At 32.5% G+C, this 26019-nt stretch overlaps 1 protein-coding gene across 1 annotated transcript in view; it reads left to right on the forward strand.

Annotated features, from left to right (window-relative positions):
- The window catches only part of LOC145291569 (uncharacterized), a 69130-nt gene that overhangs the window by 22325 nt on the left and 20786 nt on the right, over positions 1-26019 (forward strand). The window contains exons 2-4 of the mRNA XM_080137642.1: positions 9805-10145; positions 14735-14934; positions 21304-22349. Coding sequence (XP_079993768.1) covers positions 9883-10145; positions 14735-14934; positions 21304-22349 — 1509 coding nt within the window. The 5' untranslated portion in view covers positions 9805-9882. The remainder of the gene's footprint in view (positions 1-9804; positions 10146-14734; positions 14935-21303; positions 22350-26019) is intronic.

Consider the following 26019-nt stretch of genomic DNA (forward strand, 5'->3'; position numbering starts at 1 on the left):
GATGCATGTCTTAACAAAGACTGAAGGTGCATCTCTCCTAGTGAATTAAATGTGCTCCCAGATATCAACCTGGAAATTTTTACATCCGGTGCTGATATATATATATGTGTGTGTGTGTGTGTGTGTGTGTGTGTGTGTATATATATTATATACAACTAGTGTACACCCACCATCAAAATGATGAAAACAAAAAATTATGTTCTGTCAGCGTTCGCACTGAAAGTCATATAAAACTAGCCTGGGTGCCCGACATTGCCTGGGTGTTTGGAGGTGTTTAAAAAAAAAAAAAAAAAAAAAAATGGTAGTAGGCAGGTTCGAATCCACAACGTGAAGGCAGAAAAGAAAGTGAAAGAAAATCTGACGTCTGACCGCTATACCATGACCTGACAGGAAGTGTACAGCGTTCAAAACTAAAGGAAGTCAATCAAAAAGATGACCTGCAGAAATAGTGTTCCTTTTAAACCTCCCACGAAAGTTGTTTTTAATGTGGGGGCGGGGCAGCTACCCCCAAAAAAGAGGGCATTCTGGCAGTATCCAAATAAATAGTAATTGTCTCAGTATGAAGGGTTTCCCCTACATTGGCCAAGAATCAATTACAGAATAGATACTTCCCGGGCAAAGGCCGGGAGTTGGCATGTGCGTTCGAATAGTTTCGCTTTATTTATACGAAAAAGACACAACAAGACGGTGGAAATTTTGTAAAACTCAACAAAAATAAATGAAAGAAATTGTCCGTTTGCGAATCTGAGATATTGCATCTGGGAAAACTTGTAGAATCTAACCGACACGAGAACCATGACGCAAAAAGCCTTTCGTGGACAAACGCACTCATCCATTTTGTCTTCTGTATATTAGATGATATATCTACATCAGTAATTCAATTTTTTTATATGAATGTTTATCATTTCTGATGACCTAAAGAAAAACAATTGACTTTTTATTTAGAGTGGAAGATTTCTTTTTGAATTGATTTCAGACAATCACAATTGTCTGATTTGCTTTCTTGATCCCTCTTATGCGTAGGAATGGTTTCAGCGGGAATGTAGAAAATAGAATGGTAGACTTTTGCTTTGATTGTCAACGTTTTCCTAGATAGTAAGTATACCATATATTTCTAACTCTTGTGATTGCACTACTGCACTAGCTCTTCCCTGTGCTTCAATTGTATCATTAAGGTAACAAAACTTCTGAACAGCCTCAATAGCTTTGTCATCCAAAACTGCTTTTCTCCATTTTATTGTTTTGAACTTCTTGCATTATCATCTCAGAATCTGCTTGTAATTCATCTTGTTTTCTTTTAATTAACGATAACCATGGAGCATAGTTCCAGGTATTAATCCTCATGTCAAGTTGGGTATGTGTATATGTACGTGATTCACTCTTATATTAATTAACTGATCATTATGAATTTTAGAACTGATACTAAGCCCACCATCTCACAGCTGCTAAACTTCTGTTCCGACTAACAGTATGGATTTAGGCAAACCCCATTCTACTGCAGATATCCTAACTGTAATCTCTAAACTTATATACCATGCACTGGATAAGGCAGAGGAGGCTAGGGCAGTAGCCCTAGATATATTTAAGGCCTTTGACAGAGTATAACATGATGGTCTTCTCATGAAAATCAGATCCTATGGTATTACTGGATGAATACTTCACGTAATCAAATCCTTTTTCAATAAGAGAAGAATCCAGGTTGTCTTCGATGGTCGTATATCAAAACAATATGCAGGTGTGCCTCAGGGGTCGATCCTTGGACCTTTATTATTCCTAATATTCATAAATGATCCTGATAAAATAGTCTCTGAGATGGTTATATTTGCTGATGACACCACGCACGACCGGCACGAGGGGGAAAACGGATGAATACGTATCCAGGGAAAAGTTTAATCTTTGATAATTACAAGGTCTCAACCACCAATAGCCATTGCTAATGATACATTACCTGAAAGTACTTCATTCAAACTCTTTGACTTAATATTCACAGAGAACATGAGTTGGAACAGATACATTGAAGGCATTGCCAAGGCTGCTGCAAAAATGGTGGGCTCTCTCTACCATGCTAGAAAAATACTTATGCCTGAAAGTATCCTGTACCTCCGCAAGGCCACGATTCACCCATGTATGGAGTATTGTTGCCACATTTGGAAAATGCTAGTACATTTGCTACTAATCTCTCATTCTTACACAGGGTTCTAAAGATAGTCGCCAACCTAATAGGTTCCACACTGTCAGCTAGGCTTCAACCTCTGTCCCATCAGCAAACTATTTTTACTGCCTGTTTTACAAGTATTTTAATGGTAGGTGCTCCGAACTACAGGCCCTTGTACCTCCTTGACATAAATGTCTCCAATAAACCCAACAAGCAGCAAAATCCCACCCCTACACAATAGAGATCCCCAGATGCCAGAAAGCCCTCTACTCTAATAGTTTCCTCTCTAGAACTGCTATACTTTGGAATTCTCTTCTGAGTCCCTGCTTCTCTGACTGCACTGACAAGTGTAATGTAAACAAATATTTTGCTGCCCAACTCCCTACATAGTATCCCTACAAATTATATCTCAATGTATTGTTTGGGGTTAAAAAAAAATGGTGGTAATGCTATATAAAAGAAAACAAATATATGGTGATAATGTTTATACAAAGTGGGTGTAAGTCCTTCAGAAAAATTCATATACAACCGATTTTTATGAAAGTTTAACAATTAGTTATTAAACCTTGATTAATAAATATTCCTCAATTTCAATTTCATCATAGTATTATTTGAAAGTGCATTATATGAGCACCACCATTTGCATAAATTTGCATAAAATTTGCATAAATTTGCATAAAATTTGATCAGTTCTGCACTAAATAAGCAAGATTTTCTAAATTTCAATTTAAGACCCCGAAAACTTAAGTTTTAAATTTTAAAAAAAATTTGAATCAATGCAATTGATTTGATTCCAAATTAGAATAAGGATTCTAGACATACAGTTTAATTTAAATCTAATAAAGGGACATGAAAGTGGTATGTATTTGTTCTGTTCCCAGAATTTTACCTGCGACAGGTGTTCTTGCAGTATGAATTTGTTATGTGAAGTGTATGCAAGTCAAATGTTCGACTCTTAAAATTTTAAAAGGTCCGACGCAGACCTATGGAATTTTCTTTGTCCACTAATACTAATTTATATTAGTGTACACCCTCCATCAAAATTGACAAAAATATACTTCGCCAGGTGTTTGCACTAATAATTATATGAAATAACATCTCAACTGGTAAAGTTAAAAGAAAGAAAACGTCTCTAACTACAAAGTTTTAAAAATAAAGAAAAAAATGTATCAATCGGTTTAGAAAAGAAAGAAAAACATCTGATTATGGAAATAGTGAAGGGTTTTTTTTCGGGAGTTGTATTACTTGCTGTTTGCTTTCTTTTTTTCTTTTAGAAAATTTAAATGGTTTTGTCTGGTATGTTTTTTTTTATTCAAGATATATATTAGTGGCTTGGCAAAGCCACGGGGGGGGGGGGGGAGACAGCCGAGCAGCAAAACTGAAGCTGGACTATATATATGTACAAATGTAGGCAAATTTGAGCATATTTTATTTGTTTGAAAATATAGTGTTTTTTGGGGTTTTTTTTTTTACCAATTTTAAAATGTTAACCATAGAATAGTGTTATAATCTTCAAAAATCCTGCCAATTTTCATGTAGTAGAACCAAAGATATGAGCATTTCAATATTCGGTTTGGTTACATATGGAGATACATATATACATACACACACACACACAGTGGCACCAAATAGAAAGTCCGCAATTTGAATTGTGTAGTGGGCTATGTGACATTTGCCTTTAAGGTCGCACAGTAAGGGGATCATCCATCATCCAGAGCCTATTTTTGACACTTTTTTACAGCCATAAAATGTTTTCATAGTTATGTTTTCCTAGTTTTGCATACGAATTACAAAATACCTGATATTTCTCCAAAACCTCTAACCTTGATAGAAGGGAGACTAAAACTTGCTGCTATGGTTTCAAATGATCTGAAATAACAGCAAGGGGAGACTTGATTCCAAATATTTCTCATATAACATAGGCCAGAGGTTTGGGTGAAATATATATTAGGTTAATATTTTCCAGAGGTGAAACAACCAATGAATTTTTAACTAGGTTCATACAAGAGTGCTCAGTACTGAAGTAGGGCAAGTTATGCTTTTTGTTTTACATAAGCGTTTATATTGCTACACATTCATGAGCATAGTTCAGTTAGCCAATTACAAGTAACTAGAGACCTCTTCAGACGATGCTGTCTATACGAAATTATAAACACGAATGTCTAGTGACATATATAAATGCTTATGTAAAATAAATAAAAAGTTGGTGTGTATATATATATATATATAATATACACACTCACACATAAGATCGAGAGAATGGTAGTTTGCTTGAAGCCTTACTGGCAAATAAATATTTATGAAGGCTGATAGCAATGCAGAAAAACTGGAATAGTGAAAGAACTTATTGCAACAATTTATTGTATACAATTATATTAACTTAAGTTGCTATTATACCCTTAATTGGCGTTGTATAGTTGGTCCATGCTTTTCCCAATGTTGTTCGTGTGTAAATGCTATGGATCTAATTGGATTTGAACCCTGCATAGAAAGCCATTGCACGGCTGTTTGAAATTTAATTGAAGGCGTTGAATTGGTGTTAGAAGAAAAATGGAGGAACGTTCAAAATTAACATTTTTATTTTTTATGTTATTTTTTATTTTCATGTGTAGTAAGTAATTATTTTTTAAGAGTTATGACTAACTCTGTAGTGTGTGTGTGTGTGCGTTGCATTGCACGTGTTTATATGCATTACTGTCTGTGTAGTTATGGCTGAATGGAACACAATCTATTGGATTGTTGAGTTTCTATCTTGAGCACTTTTTACCTGTCTAACCATGCTGAAGAGCTATGATACAATGAAACTATATCTCTGCATGACTACATATGCGCCCCCCCCCAACTTTTTAGGTTGAACACTGATAAGTGAAATTGCCAACTGTCACTGGCAAAAATGCAGTCTTTGTGAAAACAAATGGCACAGTCTTTAACAGTTAATACCGTTTATGTATACATTGAAATTTCCCTTACACATAGTTTGTAACGTAAGATCTAATGGTTAAGATTACTGAATCTCTACAAGTAGTTTCATTTTTAGCTAAGCAACTGTCTGCCTAGCCACACTGAATATCCGTGATGCAATGAAACAGTGTGTGAATGACTATATTATTGCATGTTTGCTATAAAACTTTTCATCATTTTATTTACAATTAAAATTTGTTTCTTATTTAAACATTTAAAAGATTGTCGACTATGGTCCGCATAGAAGATGGCCTTTTAAGTTTTTTTTTCTTTCAAATAAATTGACAAAAACTCTTTGAATTATCTGCCTATTTCTAAAAAAAAAAAACTGAAATGTTATCAGTGTTTAGATGTCAGTTTCTTATTTAATCTAAACAGAACATATCCATGTTATTCTCTTTATCTCCGAATGACCAGACAAAAATAAAAACGGCAGTCTTATATATTGACCCCTTGACTGGGTGAAAAAGTGTTGGTACTTGTTCACATTATTTCTTTAAACCAACACATTTCAGGTGAAAACTTTATGTACTTGCATGTCATGGCAAAATTAATATACATTCTAAAAATTACGAAAAATGAAATAATTACAAATAAAAATAGAATTGGGTTTCATGTTTATGGAAGATCTGTGCGACCAATTCAGCATGACAAACTGAATTATCTCCCGTAACTTAAATAGAATTAAATTACACGTCTGACATTTTTAAACCGAAAATAATTGTGGACGATTTAAAAAAAAAAATTTTTTTTTAAAACTCACTACAAGAAATGTTATTCTAAAGGCAGCAATCTATTCAAATTAAGTTGTTGTTTTTTTTGTTTTGTTTTTTTTGTTTCTTTTTTTTTTGTTTTAATCTATTCAAGCTATTAAGTTACTTTTTTCTACTTGAAGTGACATTCATCTAGAACATCAGGGCCAGGGGTGAGCACTATCGACCAGAGCTAAGTTCGACATCTGATTGTGTGCAATCACAATGGTGCATATATATATATATATATATATATATATATATATATATATATATATATATAAAAATTAAATTTACGAAAATGATCCAAGATGGTAAAACTAAAGTATATTATAAATATTAAAGAATTAATATTTATAAAGTAATCTCAACCAGATGTAAAAGCTTGATAAAACCAAGTAGGAGATAGAGCTTATAATAAGAGCAAATAGTTAATAAAACATGTTAAAAAACACTTTGAAAAAGTTAAAAACCTATTTAATCTGAAAAGGAAACACTAGTTAAGTGGATAGTCCATAATCCGCAGAGTTTTGGAGAAATACTTTCCTTCTCATCAGAGGGTAGGAATTAGCAAAATGTGGGATTGGATTTTGCATACAAAAGTATTAGATGAAACTGCAAGTAAGTCAAAGATCTTACTTAATAACAAAAAGTGAAGCAGAGGGAACATGGTGAAGAAAAAGGTGATTTCACGTGAATGGACAGGTGAAAGGAAAAGCATCCAATGACGGTAAAATCCAAAAATGTAAATCCAAGAAAGTTAATTTAATTTTCCATTCGCACAAGTAAAATCCAAGGAAATCGCGTAATTGGAAGATGGTCCAAAATAAGCCAAAAGGCCCATATCCGTGGAATAATTCAAAAATATGTTCAAAGAAAATCAAATACTTCTGTGTGCAAAATCCGATCTCGCATTTTGCTAATTCCTACCCTCTGATGAGAAGGAAAGTATTTCTTCGAAACTCCACGGATTAAGGATTATCCACTTATTAAGTGTTTCCTTTTCAGATTAAATATGTTTTTAACTCTTTTTCAAGGTATTTTTTAACATGTTTTAACTATTTGCTCTTATATATATATATAAAATGAATGTGTGAACAAATCAAGCTTCCAGCATTTGTCCAATGTTTATCATTTTAATTTCACCTACTTTAGCAACAGTCAAGTGGCTTAGGGGTTAAAAGTGCCGACTCTCTCTGATTCTCTCTCCTCTGATCTTGAGCATGTGGTACAATGGGGAAGAAGGTGGCTGGTTACTTTTAATGCATCGAAAACCAAGCTTCTATCTTTACATCATCAACGCTCTGATCCCCATCTGGCATCAATTGAAATGAATGGCTTTTGTCTTGGGGAGGCTCCATGTTTTGACAAACTTCTGGGCTTGATTTTACTCCTGATCTAAAATGGAACACTTACATAAATTTGTTGCCAAGGTTGTTGGAAAAATAGTGAGACCCTTCTATCGGTTCAGTAGATATCTACTTGCTGATGCAATTCTCTAACTAAAAAGAGCCAGGTATGTCCAAGGATGGAGTACTGTTGCCACATCTGGGTAAGAGCTGCTAGAAAGACTTTATCCTGCCTTGACAGAGTTCAAAATAGACTTTGTAGCCTAGGTACTTTTGGTAACTTATTCTGTAATCAAATTATATTTTGTAAAACAAGAATTTAAGAATGACAAGAAACTCCATGTGGGGTATACAATTGTTTATCCTGGAAGAACTACTTAAACAATGTATCGATAAATGCTTGAATATTTTAAGAATTTGAAGCACAAAACTTTTAATAAAAGCATCGGATTTGATCTTTAATAACATAAAAAGGTTGATAATATTTATTCATATATCTATAATATTTATTCATATATCTATAATATTTATTCATATATCTATAATATTTATTCATATATCTATAATATTTATTCATATATCTATAATATTTATTCATATATCTATAATATTTATTCATATATCTATAATATTCATTCATATATCTATAATATTTATTCATATATCTATAATATTTATTCATATATCTATAATATTTATTCATATATCTATAATATTCATATCTATAATATTTATTCATTATTGCTCCCACCCCACTCTCCCCGCGACATAGGAGAGATTGGACATAGTATTTCACTCCTGTTCGTTTGGTTACACTTTTCTCAATAACCATGCCTTGGATTTTTAACAAATTTTGCACAAATATTAGTCATGATGAAAGTAAATTTTTCACTCGTGGAGGGGAACCCTGCATGTCAGTTAGTTTTTATATTTAGTTTACTTAAATAAGAAATTAGTCTATGAAATATCACTCAATAATTCCTGGACTTGACTAATAAAACAACTTTTTAGGCAAATTTTTTTTTTTTTTTCATCAACATCATCTTATTCTATGATGATGTATTGAGTCCAGCACGTCGAACAATTCAATGTCTTTTTTTTAAAATAATTTGTCTTTGGCCTCAAAATATGTCTCTGTTTCGATGTATTACTTCTCCGTTGAAGCCAAATTTCTTTTGCTGGAATATTTTTTTGAGGTCTGCAAGCAATTTTGAATGTAGGGTAGGTGAAGTAGCAATTCGAACAGCAATTTATATCATTTTTTTTATCTTGGGAATCGCTCCAGACAAAATATGAAGCCACTTGATCTAAGGATCTAAAGAGACCAATACTACTATAATGCCAATGATAAATGTTTTATGGCTTAATTACAAGCAGAAAACAATTCTCTCCCTTTTGTCAGAAACATTGCTTATGGAATGTGAGGACTAAAGGATAAAATTAGAAAAGCGAGTTATAAGGCTGCCCAAAATAAACCTAAGGTCTACTTTCTACTCTCTGTATCAATTTCTTCCTTCGAATACACCAATAATGCTATTTATTATTGATAGTTCTTCCATTTTTTTTTTTTTAAGGTAATTGAAGAAAATATGGCAGCCAAAACTTTGCCTGCTGATGTTTGTATCTTTGGTCAACTTTCACTTACTACTGTTCACTCGGTTTATCACAGATTTGACTCTTGTATAAAGTGGTAGGTCTATGTCACATATTTGCATAAAAAAACTATTTTTTTTGTTGCTGAAACAATTGCAAATAATTCTCTGAATTGTTGACACATTGTTGTATTTAATCAACTGTAAACAAATGCTAGGGAAGATTTTGTGCACAGCTTTCATATTGACCAATGTCTATACAAAACTGAAACTTCTATTTTCAACTCTTGTTACTCCATGCAACCTGAATTTGCAATCAACCAAAACGAGTTTGTTGAATTCCTGGATGTTTTCGAGGACAGCCAATTATTTGTGTGCGTACTGCTAAATTTAAAGTCGACATATCACCACTGTTCTTTCCGATGGATCAAAATTTGAATAACATTTATGAAGCCATTGATTTGCTTGAACAGTATTTCTTTTTTCTGTCAGAAATCAATGCTTTATCAATATATAAAATTTCCCCCCCCCCCATTGTTTTGAAAACTTGCAACATTAGCTCCGTTTAAATATTTGTAAACTAATAATTCAATTGGTTTCAAATTTTGACACCTGCTATTTGAAGATTAGTACTTTATTTAAACCATATGAAGTTTTTATTTGTGGTGTCATGTTACTTATTAGGTCTTACACTATCTTGTTAATTTGTTTGCTTATTATTTTATTTATTTATTTTTAAATTTGGACCTAGAATATTCCTATTACATCCCGTTACAGTGTATTAAGACTTTTTTAAGGAGAGGGCAATCTATTTATTCAAGCATTTAGGATTGCACTAGGAATCTGTTTCCAATAACCATCTGCTAGCAAGGTGAGAATTGCTAAAATATAAACTGAATGGAAATGTGTGCCAATGATATCTTCTAAAGTGTGTATTGTGGTCAGGTGGAATTTCTTCTATGAAAATCCTAATGTTTTCTTTTCCTTACTTTCAGGTATTTGCCATAGCCGCAGTTTTGGGGTTGGAAAACTATTCCTGCTAGCAAACCTTTCCCTTGTGTCAGAATGAGAATATGTCTAAAGTCATCAACGCTGCTAAAAATGGCTACAAGAAGAAGTTAGACACCCTCTTGGCAGACGGTCATTCGGTGGACACCAGGGACGAGAAGCAGGCCACCGCCCTCTTCTGGGGTGCTTGTAGAGGCCACTCAGGTATATGTGGAAGCCTGATCTCGGCGGGTGCCGATATTAACGCTCGTGTCACCTGGGGTGCAACACCACTCCATGCTGCTGCTGATACTGGACATACGGAGTGTATCAAGATCCTTTTGAAATTGTAAGTTCATTTCCATCCTCTCTTTCTCTGTCCTTATCTTCATCATTTTTAAGATCTTTATGATGTACAGACCCATCAGAAAACGAAAGTGTCATATTCCAAAAAGTATGTAACTTGAATTTTTTTTTTTTTTTTTTTTTTTTTTTAGCTAAGAAAATCAAATTTTATGATGAAGCAATATTCTGTTTTAATCGACCATACTTTATAAGAGACAACTCAATTCGAACTATCGGAATCAAAATTAGCCTTACAATTGCTACAATTTATTCTTAATATTGCTATAATAAAAAGATTTTCTATAAAAAGACTACTTGATCAATTTACGTGATTTTTTGGAATATGGCATTTTCATTTCATGATGATTATGTACATCATAAAGATTTTTCTGCATTTTTTTTTTTTTATTAGGTATAATTATAAATAAGCACCAACTATTTTTTTTTTATTAGGTATAATCATAAATAAGCACCAACTATTTTATTTTTTTTATTAGGTATAATTATAAATAAACACCAACTATTTTATTTTTTTTATTAGGTATAATTATAAATAAACACCAACTATTTTATTTTTTTTATTAGGTATAATTATAAATAAGCACCAACTATTTTATTATAAGAACATTTCAAACTCTAATAAGATTCATACGCATAGAATATGATCTTCAGTCCTGGGCACGAGTGTAACATAGTGTGAACGGCGATATGCAAATCCTGAGCTGTGAACAAAATGATGTCATCGTAAGGAAAATGAAGATTGTAAAAAGGAGAGAGAGCATATTTGAGACTATCACATGTCGTAACGAGAAGTCACGCTTGATGGTAGAATGAGGAAATGTTGTACAACAAAAAACGAAGTTCTTTTATACTCTTTGCCAACTTTACGACTGAGGCTACAATGTGTTGGGTAACGTTACACAAATAGTTAGATTGAAATTGGGATCTAATATTAGAATTGGAAGATTATCTACTGATATTTGTTGAACTTGTCAACATTGCTTGTTTTTTGGTTTGCTTCAAAGTGTTTGGTAAAATTTGCAGGTATTCATAGGATTGTTTCTACCCAAAAGCTATTCGTGATGAATGCCATCTCTTTCATGGAGTAAACCAACAGTCCACCAACTGAAGTTAAGAAACTTCCTCAGCCATGTAGAACACCTACCAATATCTTGGGACAAGACTAGACTACGGCTGTGGACCAAATGGCAAGATAATGGCCCGTTCCCTACTAATACGGGAATCTCTTCTGAGGTTTTCTCTCCTGGTTCAAAAAAACCTTGGCTTCAGTGGAAAACATTGAATTGCCTGAGAACAGGAATTGGGTAATGAAAAGTTGCTATGATCAGATGGAACACATACATCAAATCCATTGCCAATGCTGCTGGAAAAATGGTGGGATCATTCTACCGCTCCAGTAGATATCTCACTACTGATGCAATTCTCTACCTATATAAGAACCATACGAATTTGAAGAGGATGATCATATAATGCAACACTGCATTGTCTGCCCTCTACTGCATTCCATATTAAAAACTTGCATCTCACATTAATTAATGTAGATATCTCAATTGAACCCCCTTATTAGTCGTTTTAGTAAAGTAGTTAAACCTAATTCCTTTTAGTGAATTTTCTTTTGTATCTCTTTTAATTTTAAATGTATATTCCAATTAGTAGGTTATTAAACATAACTGGATTTTATATTCTGTTAAAAGAAAGTTGGTGATGGACAAATCACTTTAGGCTCTTAAGAAATTAAGACATAGAAAAATAACCTTTAACGCTGCATTCCACCACTTTTGGATGGGAGTTAAAGTGTAGATGCTGAACTATCCCCCACCTTAAAAAAACAATACAACTTATGCAATTGTTGATAAAATTTCAAATACTTTCTTCAATCTAAGTATATTTAGTATGAATAAACTTTAGCTTATGCCCGACTTGTACTCACCGTTTTGGTCATGAAGCTTCTCCAGCCATGTCAAACTCCTAACACCATCTCAGAAAAAGACCAGATTACAGCTATGAATAAAACGATTAAAGAATTCTCTCCTCCTATTAACATGATAATCTCCCCTTCTGAGATTCTCCGTCTCGGTTCAGTAGCACCTCAGCACTAGTGGAAAACAACCACCTGAAAACAGGAATGAGCTGATAAAAACCTATTATCAGCAGATGGAACTACAATTGACTCAACCATCTGTGAATGTTGGGAAGGGGCCATACAATGTGAGACTGCCTTGTCTGCCCTCTACGGCCGAACTGTTGCAATTTGAAAAATCTTGCCGAATACAACAATAATGCAAAGAAATGCATAAAAGTGTGGAAACTGTTGTATGGCTACAAAGATATGCAAAGAATAACTCGTGAATATTCAAGTCTTTTTTTTATCAACATTTAATGATATGCGGAAACACTTTAGTGGTCGTCTTATCAGTATGAGGTGCTATCGTAAATGGGCTTTGCACTCACTTGACTTTAATAACACTTCCAATTTTTTATAATATCTATCAAAACAATTTATCAAAACAATCCCACAACTATTCTTGAACCACCTGGATTAAATGACCTAGATGATTTGGTGTAGTTCCTTCTTGACGAACCGCAAATACTGTTACAAATATGTTTCAGTCAAAGAGAGATGATTTTGAATGTATTATGATAAGCTGCATAAATATTGAGATATGAATAACATTCTTGTATTACTACATGTTTCAAAGTTCTGCAATTGGAGGAGGTATATAAAAACAGAATTTTTAGGTTTCTATACTTCACTAGAGAGAATTAATGGAATCTATAATACAATTAGAAATATATATTTTTGTAACATTATTAAATTAATAATAGAAATAAATTACTGTTAACCTTTGAAATTCCTTTCCGGTATCCTGATTCGTGCAAGTGCAACATGAACAGACATCTCGCTGCTCAACTCCCCATATAGTATTCCTGTGGATAAAATTTCAAATAGTAATCCCTTATGTCCAAATGGCACTGTGACTTGCTTAAGGTGAATAAGAATAAAAGAAATTCAAAAGAATTGATGACATCTACCATACAATTAGATTCTATTTTTTTTCTAATATAGTTTGTTTCTATTAAGTGTATTATTTTATCAAATTAATAATATTAGTCTAGATGATTTTAAGAATGGGTTCAGCAATAAAAATAAAATAAATGAATTCACATGGACATGTTTGAAGTCTATCTGATAAAGGGCCAGTGCGAATTTTAAAGACATATCAATTGGAGTCTCTGAAATTGCAGGTAAATGGCTGCCATCCAGTACAAAAGATTAGAAATTTGAATGAAATATTTAAGAAAATTTTTATCTGTGTATTTCCATTCTATAATATAAAGATTAAATCTAGATAGTATAGAGAGACATGTGCAAAACAGGAAACTTTGATGGTATGGTTACATTAAAAAAAATGGATAAGAGTTTAAGCTGACCCTACTACCTCAACTGTACTACATCTACTAATCCAAGAACTCTCATCCATTCTTTCAATATGGCCATAGCATTAAAGTCTTCTGTTATGCATACATTTTCCTATACTGTCCAGATTTAATTTTCTTTATTTCGTGGGTCAAGATTTTAAGAATTCCAATAATAGTAATTATTATGCAGTCTTTTTGCAAGAATTTCCAATAAAATGTACATCAAGACTAATGAAATGTTTAAGTATTAAAAATAATAATTCGTTAGGGGAGAGGGGTATATTAATAAGTCACTACCCCAAGGGCTAAAAGCCACATGAGGATAAGGGTTAATGAGATTGAGAGAATTAAAAACACTGAACAAGATTTGATTACTTAAGAGGGTTAATGCTCAACAAGTATTTGTTGACATTGGACTTGAAGATGACCATATTGTAGTCTGCAGGAAAACACTTTTGAGACAATATTCAATGGATTGTAAGTTAATGGAAAGAAACTTTATCCATGGAAAATTCCATTTGGTTTTATGTACACAAAGGAGAAAAATTTTATTCGTATTTAAAAATAACAAATTGTGAATTTTTGAGATGAGGATTGATAATTTAGATTATTTGGACTACTATTCTCGTGTAACCTCTGACCTTTTGGTGTATCTTGGGGAATCTGCATGGAATTTCGAATGCAAGAATCCATGACATAACAGAGTACTAGGTAAAATTCAATTGCAAATGTCGCTCTTCTAGTGGTTCAAGATTCAATTCTCAGTTTGAGTGATACAAAAAAAGTTATGAATTAAAATTTCCACCCAGTCAAGGCTGATGAAATGAGAACATGCTACCTCCATGGACTAAATAAAAGGTTCTGTTCGAAATTCCATGCAGAGTTAAATAGGAAGATTCCAAAATTTTGCAAGAAAAACCTGAAGAAGGTTGGAGGTTACATCAGCTGAAATTTTGTGTGACTAATACTTGATGAGAATGGTCATCCAAATAATCCAAAGATTTTTTTATATTTTGTTTTGTTTCTAATTTCTAAGAACAATTTTCATTTCCAGGCAACACTGCTAGTTTTCTGCATTTTTTAAAAATTTATTTTTTAGCCATGCAAACGTTAACTTCATGAAATTTAATTAAAAAAATTTTTTTTTTTTAGCCATGCAGACATTAACGCTCAGAATAACCGCGGCGATACTCCTTTACACCTCGCTTGTTATCGTGGCTTCACTGACATTGTCAGTTTACTTCTGAAGTCGGGTGCCGATGTCTCTTTAAAAAACAACCAAGGAAAGACACCATACGTTGAGGCAGACGGTCAGAAACACTTGGCCGTCCTCAAAATACTTCAACCTCAAAGTAAGTTGAATTCGTTGGAAAAATCGAATCCATGATTTTTTTTTTTTATCTTTGCTCTTTTGTGTGTTTTTTTACTTTGATTTTGGGGTGACATTTTGTGACGATTGGATTTCAAAAAATGTAACTTGTTGATGTTGTTGGTAACATTTCTTTTTTCCTTTTTGATAAGCAATATGTAAAATGGGTGTGGTTTATATAGTCGGATATTTAAGAGTTAAGAAATTGATCACTGAAATTTAGATTAGTATGGAAGCCTATAACCGCAATATTTCATTTTATTATTTTTAATTTTATATAGATTTTTTTATGCTCACGTTCACCCCTAACAAGGCATATCACCACTTACACGTAAAAAGCTACTATTTGTGACCATGCCTAAAACTTTTGTATATCAGTACATTCGGGAAAGCAAATAGCAGGAAGGGTATTCCAAAGTCTAGCTGTCCGAGGGAAGAAACTACTAGATATGATTTAGTAATAGATCGGTGCAGTTAATTTTATATAACTATTTTTTTTTGTTATATCGTCTGCTGCCTTAACTTTTTTTTTTTTTTTTTTTTTCAAATTGTCTGCATTCTTAAAATTTTCTGTCTGGCTTGTGACAGGTTCATAGAAAAATGATTACAAACTTTAGCAATTATGGAATTATCTTTAAGCGTGACATAACAATAATTTACTTTACAACTAAAAGCATATTTTAAATACGAAAAAAGTAACTTCCTTGACTCTCCTGACAATATTATTATTTAGCGTGGATGGTCGAGTTGGGGATCCGGTTGGAGAGGTGAATGTGCAGGATTTTAACGTTGAGTTGAAGATCTTCTTTTGCAATGGCTACGTCTCACATCCATAGAAAAGAATTGTTTGAACCATGGCTTTGTAGATTCACAACTTTGTGGATTGTCTTATCTCCTGATGAGACCAAAGTTGTTTTTTGAAACTAAGAAGATTCTAGCCAGATTGATATGAATGTTGATTTTATCTTTCACTTGGCCAGTGACTGTAAAATTGGCATCCAAATACTTGAAGCTTTCAACCTCTTTCACAGTTTCATCATTAAGGGTTATAGTCACTCAGTTCGGTAGAGGGTAGTTTGCAGAGAGAATCTTTGTCTTTGATGCACTTACCATTTTGGTTTGGAAGAAACTCTGCTCAAAAAGGAGACTCCAGTGATTTGGTTATGTATTGCATTGGCCGAATGAGGAATTCATAAACTGGTAGTACTTAATGCACTCATTGGTTGGAGGAAGTGATGAGGTGGCTAACTCGAGGCATGGCTCATGACGGTAAAGGCATATCTGGTCCTCGCATTTTTTGGTGTCCGATGCTATAATTGTGAATGGCTAGATCATGCCACTGACCCTGCTGCTGATCGTCGAGGGTTGGCAGCATTGATGCATGATGTGGGTAACTCCATTGGAACTAGCTCAATCTATCCCGGGTGAACAAGTCAAGTCGTTCAAAAAAAAAAAAAAACTATTAGAACAAGTGGATAACATTTTTTGTTCAACATAGTTTTTACAGTTAACAGTCGAGAAATCAAAAAAAGGTACAATAACTTTTATTAAACTGATTAAAATCTAAGAAGTATTGCGTAGTTTGCTTGAAGCATTGTTTAACAGATAAAAGGTGTTTTTGAAGGCTTACAATGCAGGAATATACAGTCGTTATGAGTAGATGAATAAATAATTCAATAATTTTTTTTTTTTTTTTACCTGAATTTTTTTTTTTTTTTGGCCGTAACTGTGGGTGGTATTTATTCCATATGTTCTTTTGAGTGTATAACTCATCGTCAGTGAAGAAACATATCCATTCTCTAGACTGTCAATTTTAATTCAAACGCTCAGTTTACATAATTCCTGTGTCTGTTAAGGGGAGGCAATTCTTAAGACACCAGAATTATTTAAACTTTGAGTGATTGAATTTAAAATATAAACAAAACGGCCACTTTACAATTGACAGCCTAAAGAATGGATATGTTTCTCCACTGACGATGAGTTATACACTCGAAAGGACTTTTGTCTGTATTTTTAATTATTTATTTATTTATTTTTTTAAACATTTTCAAATTTAATTTATTCAGTGCTTGTAACGTGACATTTTACAGAAGTCTATTTTCCTGGTCAGTATGAATTTGTAACCAAATATCTAACATTGTTTAGGAAAGTGTTTAAAAAAAATTTAAATTAAAAATTCTTTATTTTGTTAGTTATTTTCTCTGAAAAAGGCCTAATTTTTGAAACTCCATGGAATATGGAAAAAAATTTTGTATTCTTTGTTTAAACATTTGATCTAATGTACATTTTATTTTTCATTATTTGAATTTGTGTGTGTGTGTATATATATATATATATATATATATATATATATATATATACTATTTCAATAAAAATTTGTATCATTTCTAAAATGATCATACAGATTAGTTTAAATTTTGAAGCCTATATGAATGATTATTTCTTAAATCATATCACCTCATACCTTTTCATAATCATATGGTTAACCATTTACTTGAAACGTACTCGGTTTGTATATATCAATCGTAATGGATTAAATCTTTCTTATAAAAATTCTTTTATAATGAAAAAAAATTTTTAATGTAAATATGTAAATGTGGAAAAACAGTCTAAGCTCAATGAATGCCTTTATTTGGTTCCAGAGCATATAGTGTTGTAAGTTCCAAATATGAAGTTTTCCCAGTTGATCATTTATTACTTTTCAAAAGGTAGCCATTAAAATGTTGTTTCATATTGTGACTAACAAGTCTGCAAAATTATGTTATTGCTGCATACATAGTCACGTACTCATCAGATGTTAACCTTAAAAAAAATGATAAAAAACACCATTTTGGACAACTTACATGGGTCATGTAACTGACATGCTCTGCTGTTCCTTCTCTTTTAATATAAACATCTGATGAATACGTGACTAAATATGCAGCATTAACATAATTTTGCAGACTTGTTAGTCTCAATATAAAGCAATATTTTAATGGATACCTTTTGAAAAGTAATGAATGACTGAGAAAACTTTATATTTGGAACTTGGAGAATTATTATACAACACATGCACATATATTTAAAATTTTGCAGCTGTTTACAATGCAAACTGGTCAATACTATCTTCGTCAGATGTATTTGGGTATTCATTTTTAAATTAATCTAAGATACCGCATCATCAGCAAAAGCATGAATGTTATAAACAAATTTTCCACTTTACAGCCTTTTACAGTCTTCGTCTGATGTATTTGTTTAATAATTTTTAAACTAATCTGTGAGATATACAGTGCTGGCAAAAAGAAAGTCCCGACTTGTAATTTTTTCAAAAACTGCAAATTTAAGCTAAATTTAATGTAAGTGTTTAAACAAACTATACCTCATTTGATTCGCCTTTTTATTCCTCTGTAATTTTACCTTTTCATATTTGATATTTAATTGAAATATTCTAGTATTCACGTCAATTTAAAAAAAAATGACTTCAAATTGAGGCAAAAAGAAAGTCAGCAGCAACAAATTCGCTTAAAACCAGCTTAAATTATCGCCTCTAAATCAGTTTAAAATATCCACCAACAGGAAACAAAGCATCTCTAATCGTAATTGTTGTTGTTCCAGGTTATACAATGTAACATTTAGTCCATATGCCATGACTTTCTATTAGTGATCGTCAGGAGCTCATTAATATCCACCTTTCTGGTTTATTCAATCGAGAAATCAGCCGCAGATTAAAACGTGATGAGAAAACGGTACAAATGACTGTGCCAAAGCACCAAAACATCTGCAGTGTTCGTGATGGCCCTAACTCATGTCGTACTAGACGTACTACTAACAGGGAAGACAATGCTATCAAGATCTGCAGCCTAAGAAACAGATTTGAAACGGCTCCCCAAATCTAACAATGCAATCTTATTAAAAAGTGCTCTCTTTCTACTGTCAAGAACAGATTAAAGGAATTTAATTTGTGAGGATATGTTGCAAGACGCAAGCCAATGATTTCTGTAAAGAACAGAAAGTGCCGTCTGGACTTTGTCAGATGCAATGAAGATCATGACTCTTCATATTGGTCAAAAGTGCTTTTTAGTGACTAAATCAAGTTCAATAGGCTAGACAGTGATGGTAAGCATTACGTCCGTCGAAGGAAAGACTAATTTAATCCTAGCTGTTCGGTTTCAACGCTGCCAGAAGGTGGAGGTTCAGTTTTAGTGGGGGGCATTATTAGTACCAATGGTCTAGGGCCTAGAGTTCACTTGCAAGGTCGAATTAATTCGACTAAGTACATCAATATGTTGACTGAGCATTTTCTACCCTACTTTGGCGGAATTTGGATGATAATCCTATCTTCATGTGGGATAATGCTCCCATTCACACAGTTGGCAATGTCAAGCGGTTCCTTGAAGAGCATGATATTCCATGTGTGGATTGGCCTGCACAATCTCCAGACCTCAATCCTATCGAAAACATATGGCATTATATCAAGCAACAGCTACGCAATGATAAAATTTCAAATTTGGAAGAACTTTGGACAAAAATTAAAGAAAAGTGGGATGCCTTTTCCCTGGAGTATTGCTGCAGTCTAATTCAAGGAATTCCCAAAAGATTGCAGGCTGTCAAATTGCAGAAGGGCTATGCTACTAAATATTAGCAAGTTCATTGTGTTCCTGTTGTATTTGTGTTGCATTAATGTTCTAAAGTTACATTTAAATCACAATTTTCCATTGTGCGGACTTTCTTTTTGCCTTCTCAATTTGAAGTTATTTTTTTAAATTGACGTAAACACTAGAATATTTTAATTAAAAGTCAAATATGAATGGGTAAAATTATAGAAGAATAAAAGGTGAATCAAATGAGGTATAGGTTGTTTAAACACTTACATTAAATTTAGCTTAAATTTGCAGTTTTTGAAAAGAATTACAAGTGTGGACTTTTTTTTTTTCGTGTGTGCATCAATTAAGATGTTTCGGTACTTGTACAGTTTAATCAAGATACTAAAAATGAAAATAATGAAAAAACAGTGATATTATACATATTCGTTTTGGGCTGAAGTTCTCCGGAAAAAAATTTCACTTAATTTGTACCTGTTTTTTTTGCAGCGGAAAAACGCGTTTTTATAACAGCGTGCTCAAGGTAGCCATGTTTGGATTTTTAGAACATGCCACGGGGAGATAATTCGGCCTAAAGAGCCAACACTCACCTCCCTACGTTAAATAATGGCTTTTCTCCATCAAAATCGAAACCTGGCTACCTTTTTCATTGGTATCATAACAATTGTTTTTTTGCTGTAAAAAAAAAAAAAAAAAAAAAAAAAAAAAAAAACTTGATAAAATTTAGTGAAATTTTTTTATTATGGAACTTCATTCCATAATGGATATGTACAATATAACTTTTTTCAATATTTTTATTTTTTAATGCCTTGATTAAACTGTACAAGTACCAATGTTTATTCTTTGTTTGTTTTTTTTTGTTTGTTTTTTGGGGGGTTTTTTTGGGGGGGGGTTTACTCTTGTTCACCCCTTACAATGCATATCGCCACTTGGACGTAAGGGGCTACTATTTGGGGCCATGTCTAGGAAAGATTAACAAGATATTTGTTTGTTACATTTAAACTTCTGTATATCAATATAGCCCGGGAAGCAAGCAGCAGGAAGGGAATTCCAAAGTCTAGCTGTTCGAGGGAAGAAACTGTTAGAATAGAAAGCTTTATGGCATTTAGTGACATCAACAGTGAAGGGGTGAGATCTTATTGCTAAGCGGGTTTATCAGAGATATGTACATCGAAGGGGTACAAGTAAAACGAGTTCATCAGAACACATTCTATTAAAATATTTGTAAAACAGGCACAGTGATGCAACATTGCAGCGATTAGACAGGGGCTGGAGCTTAGTTGATAAAGTGGGATATATTAGATTGACAACTCTTTTTTGGACTTTATCTAAGAGGAAGAGACTAATGGTAGATGCACCAGCCCAGATGTGGCAACAATACTCCATACATGGGCGAATGGTGGCCTTGTAGAGGTACAGGATACCTAGCTCGATAGAAGGAACCCACCTTCTTTGCAGCAGCCTTTGCAATGTTCTCTATGTATTTGTTCCAGTTCATATTACCCGCAAATGTTAGGCTGAGGAGTTTGAAAGTAGAATTCTCAGATAGGATGCTATTTGTCATGGGTATAGGGAGTTGGAGAGCAGCTTAGTTTTACTAGCATTAAATGTTATCATCCATTTACGGCCCCATTCCACTATAATCTGGAGGTCATTTTCTAATAATTCTGCCATTGTCTTAGATTTATGTCTGCTCTTCCCTTATGCATATTATAGAGCGTTATATCATCAGCAGTCTATTGATATTATGTTTTTTTTTGTTTTTTTTTCAGTGACTCTTCAAAGACCTACAGATTATAGAAACCCAGTCCATTCTTTAAAAAATATCCAATACTCAACAGAATATATTTATAATTCGTTCAACAATTCAATTTTTCCAGATAAAAACATGAGGATTATTAGCTTTCCTCGAAATAGTGAAGCCCAAGAGAATGAAGACACGGTTGGTTGCCATAGTGATATCGATTCGCTGAGTTCAGATATGGACATATTAAATCTCGATAAAATATCTGCAGACACGGGTGATATGCAACCAAGCTATAAATCTGTGTCCTCCTTCTCTGAGGATACCTCATTAAAACAACAATCACAGTGGTGGGTCACAGAAAGCGTTGATTGTAAGAGATCTGATCAAAGTCAGATGGACGTAAGCCATTTGCGGCTGGAAATGCAACGAATGCGCAAGTCGCTCAAAGAACAAGATGCGTTAATTAAAAAACTGCGAGATGAAAACGAAAAATTGAAAGAGATTGCTGAACAGCGCAAGATAGAAAGGATCAAAGCTGACGAGAACTGTCTACAATTAGCTTCACAGATTGCTCGGCTAAAACAGAAACCGTTTCAGTATTCAGCCAGTGAGGATTCTAACTCTCCAAGTGACTTCTCTTCGTGTTCGGATCTTTCTGCAAGTCCAGATCAGATAATTTCCCCCACTTCTCTCTTCTGCCCCAAATATCCTCCGTCTATTTCTGGGTCAGGAAGCAGCTCCCTAACTAATGACATTGTAAAAAATGGTAACTGTACCAGTTCAACGTTTCAGGATTATTCTCATAAGTCGGTACAGGAACTTTTTCAACAAGAAACTGACTGGAAATCATTGGACTTAACCCAGATTACAAAAAAAGTGTCTGAGTTATGGTTGGAAATACCCAACCACAATGTAAAACTTGATGAAAATGACCAAGGTGAATGGATTCTTGGACAAAATTTCAAACTCAGGGATAATACGCCGTTGAATCGCAGGACTGGAGAACAGGGTGATGGGACCTGTTCCCTTGTCTTTCGGATAAAATACAAGAATCATAATCTTGTTCTAAAGGTAATATTTTTATTATGTTATTTAAAAATAATTTTTATGATGCTATTTAAAAATAATTTTTATGATGATGCTATCTAAAAATAATATTTATGATGAAGCTAATCTAAAAAATGCCTTTTATGATGAAGCTAATCTAAAAAATGCCTTTTATGACGAAGCTAATTTAAAAAATGGCTTTTATGACGAAGCTAATCTAAAAAATGCCTTTTATGACGAAGCTAATCTAAAAAATGATTTTTATGATGAAGCTAATCTAAAAAATGATTTTTATGATAAAGCTAATCTAAAAAATGCCTTTTCTGATGAAGCTAATCTAAAAAATGCCTTTTCTGATGAAGCTAATCTAAAAAATGACTTTTATGATGAAGCTAATCTAAAAAATGCTTTTTATGACGAAGCTAATCTAAAAAATGCCTTTTCTGATGAAGCTAATCTAAAAAATGCCTTTTCTGATGAAGCTAATCTAAAAAATGCCTTTCTGATGAAGCTAATCTAAAAAATGCCTTTTCTGATGAAGCTAATCTAAAAAATGTCTTTTATGACGAAGCTAATCTAAAAAATGCCTTTTATGACGAAGCTAATCTAAAAAATGCCTTTTATGACGAAGCTAATCTAAAAAATGCCTTTTATGACGAAGCTAATCTAAAAAATGCCTTTTATGACGAAGCTAATCTAAAAAATGCCTTTTATGACGAAGCTAATCTAAAAAATGCCTTTTATGACGAAGCTAATCTAAAAAATGCCTTTTATGACGAAGCTAATCTAAAAAATGCCTTTTATGACGAAGCTAATCTAAAAAATGCCTTTTATGACGAAGCTAATCTAAAAAATGCCTTTTATGACGAAGCTAATCTAAAAAATGCCTTTTATGACGAAGCTAATCTAAAAAATGCCTTTTCTGATGAAGCTAATCTAAAAAATGCCTTTTCTGATGAATCTAAAAAATGCCTTTTCTGATGAATCTAAAAAATGCCTTTTCTGATGAATCTAAAAAATGCCTTTTCTGATGAAGCTAATCTAAAAAATGATTTTTCTGATGAAGCTAATCTAAAAAATGCCTTTTATGATGAAGCTAATCTAAAAAATGCCTTTTCTGATGAAGCTAATCTAAAAAATGCCTTTTCTGATGAAGCTAATCTAAAAAATGCCTTTTATGACGAAGCTAATCTAAAAAATGTCTTTTATGACGAAGCTAATCTAAAAAATGCCTTTTATGACGAAGCTAATCTAAAAAATGCCTTTTATGACGAAGCTAATCTAAAAAAATGCCTTTTATGACGAAGCTAATCTAAAAAATGACTTTTATGATGAAGCTAATCTAAAAAATGCCTTTTCTGATGAAGCTAATCTAAAAAATGATTTTTATGATGAAGCTAATCTAAAAAATGATTTTTATGATGAAGCTAATCTAAAAAATTCCTTTTCTGATGAAGCTAATCTAAAAAATGATTTTTATGATGAAGCTAATCTAAAAAATGCCTTTTCTGATGAAGCTAATCTAAAAAATGATTTTTATGATGAAGCTAATCTAAAAAATGCCTTTTATGACGAAGCTAATCTAAAAAATGCTTTTTATGACGAAGCTAATCTAAAAAATGCTTTTTCTGATGAAGCTAATCTAAAAAATGCTTTTTATGATGAAGCTAATCTAAAAAATGCCTTTTCTGATGAAGCTAATCTAAAAAATGATTTTTATGATGAAGCTAATCTAAAAAATGCCTTTTCTGATGAAGCTAATCTAAAAAATGATTTTTATGATGAAGCTAATCTAAAAAATGCCTTTTCTGATGAAGCTAATCTAAAAAATGATTTTTATGATGAAGCTAATCTAAAAAATGCCTTTTCTGATGAAGCTAATCTAAAAAATGATTTTTATGATGAAGCTAATCTAAAAAATGCCTTTTCTGATGAAGCTAATCTAAAAAATGATTTTTATGATGAAGCTAATCTAAAAAATGATTTTTATGATGAAGCTAATCTAAAAAATGATTTTTATGATGAAGCTAATCTAAAAAATGCCTTTTCTGATGAATCTAATCTAAAAAATGATTTTTATGATGAAGCTAATCTAAAAAATGCCTTTTCTGATGAAGCTAATCTAAAAAATGATTTTTATGATGAAGCTAATCTAAAAAATGCCTTTTATGACGAAGCTAATCTAAAAAATGCTTTTTATGACGAAGCTAATCTAAAAAATGCCTTTTCTGATGAAGCTAATCTAAAAAATGCCTTTTCTGATGAAGCTAATCTAAAAAATGCCTTTTCTGATGAAGCTAATCTAAAAAATGCCTTTTCTGATGAAGCTAATCTAAAAAATGCCTTTTCTGATGAAGCTAATCTAAAAAATGCCTTTTATGATGAAGCTAATCTAAAAAATGCCTTTTATGACGAAGCTAATCTAAAAAATGCCTTTTATGATGAAGCTAATCTAAAAAATGCCTTTTCTCATGAAGCTAATCTAAAAAATGCCTTTTATGACGAAGCTAATCTAAAAAATGCCTTTTATGACGAAGCTAATCTAAAAAATGCCTTTTATGATGAAGCTAATCTAAAAAATGCCTTTTATGACGAAGCTAATATAAAAAATGCCTTTTCTGATGAAGCTAATCTAAAAAATGCCTTTTCTGATGAAGCTAATCTAAAAAATGCCTTTTATGACGAAGCTAATCTAAAAAATGCCTTTTATGACGAAGCTAATCTAAAAAATGACTTTTATGATGAAGCTAATCTAAAAAATGACTTTTCTGATGAAGCTAATCTAAAAAATGCCTTTTCTGATGAAGCTAATCTAAAAAATGCCTTTTATGACGAAGCTAATCTAAAAAATGCCTTTTATGACGAAGCTAATCTAAAAAATGCCTTTTCTGATGAAGCTAATCTAAAAAATGCCTTTTCTGATGAAGCTAATCTAAAAAATGCCTTTTCTGATGAAGCTAATCTAAAAAATGCCTTTTCTGATGAAGCTAATCTAAAAAATGCCTTTTATGATGAAGCTAATCTAAAAAATGCCTTTTATGACGAAGCTAATCTAAAAAATGCCTTTTATGATGAAGCTAATCTAAAAAATGCCTTTTTTGATGAAGCTAATCTAAAAAATGCCTTTTCTGATGAAGCTAATCTAAAAAATGCCTTTTCTGATGAAGCTAATCTAAAAAATGCCTTTTCTGATGAAGCTAATCTAAAAAATGCCTTTTCTGATGAAGCTAATCTAAAAAATGCCTTTTCTGATGAAGCTAATCTAAAAAATGCCTTTTCTGATGAAGCTAATCTAAAAAATGCCTTTTCTGATGAAGCTAATCTAAAAAATGCCTTTTATGATGAAGCTAATCTAAAAAATGCCTTTTCTGATGAAGCTAATCTAAAAAATGCCTTTTATGACGAAGCTAATCTAAAAAATGCCTTTTCTGATGAAGCTAATCTAAAAAATGCCTTTTCTGATGAAGCTAATCTAAAAAATGCCTTTTCTGATGAAGCTAATCTAAAAAATGCCTTTTATGATGAAGCTAATCTAAAAAATGCCTTTTATGACGAAGCTAATCTAAAAAATGCCTTTTCTGATGAAGCTAATCTAAAAAATGCCTTTTATGATGAAGCTAATCTAAAAAATGCCTTTTATGACGAAGCTAATCTAAAAAATGCCTTTTATGATGAAGCTAATCTAAAAAATGCC

Source organism: Euprymna scolopes, chromosome 12 (assembly GCF_053919585.1).
Source record: "Euprymna scolopes isolate OS-2025 chromosome 12, ASM5391958v1, whole genome shotgun sequence".
NCBI lineage: Eukaryota > Metazoa > Mollusca > Cephalopoda > Sepiida > Sepiolidae > Euprymna > Euprymna scolopes.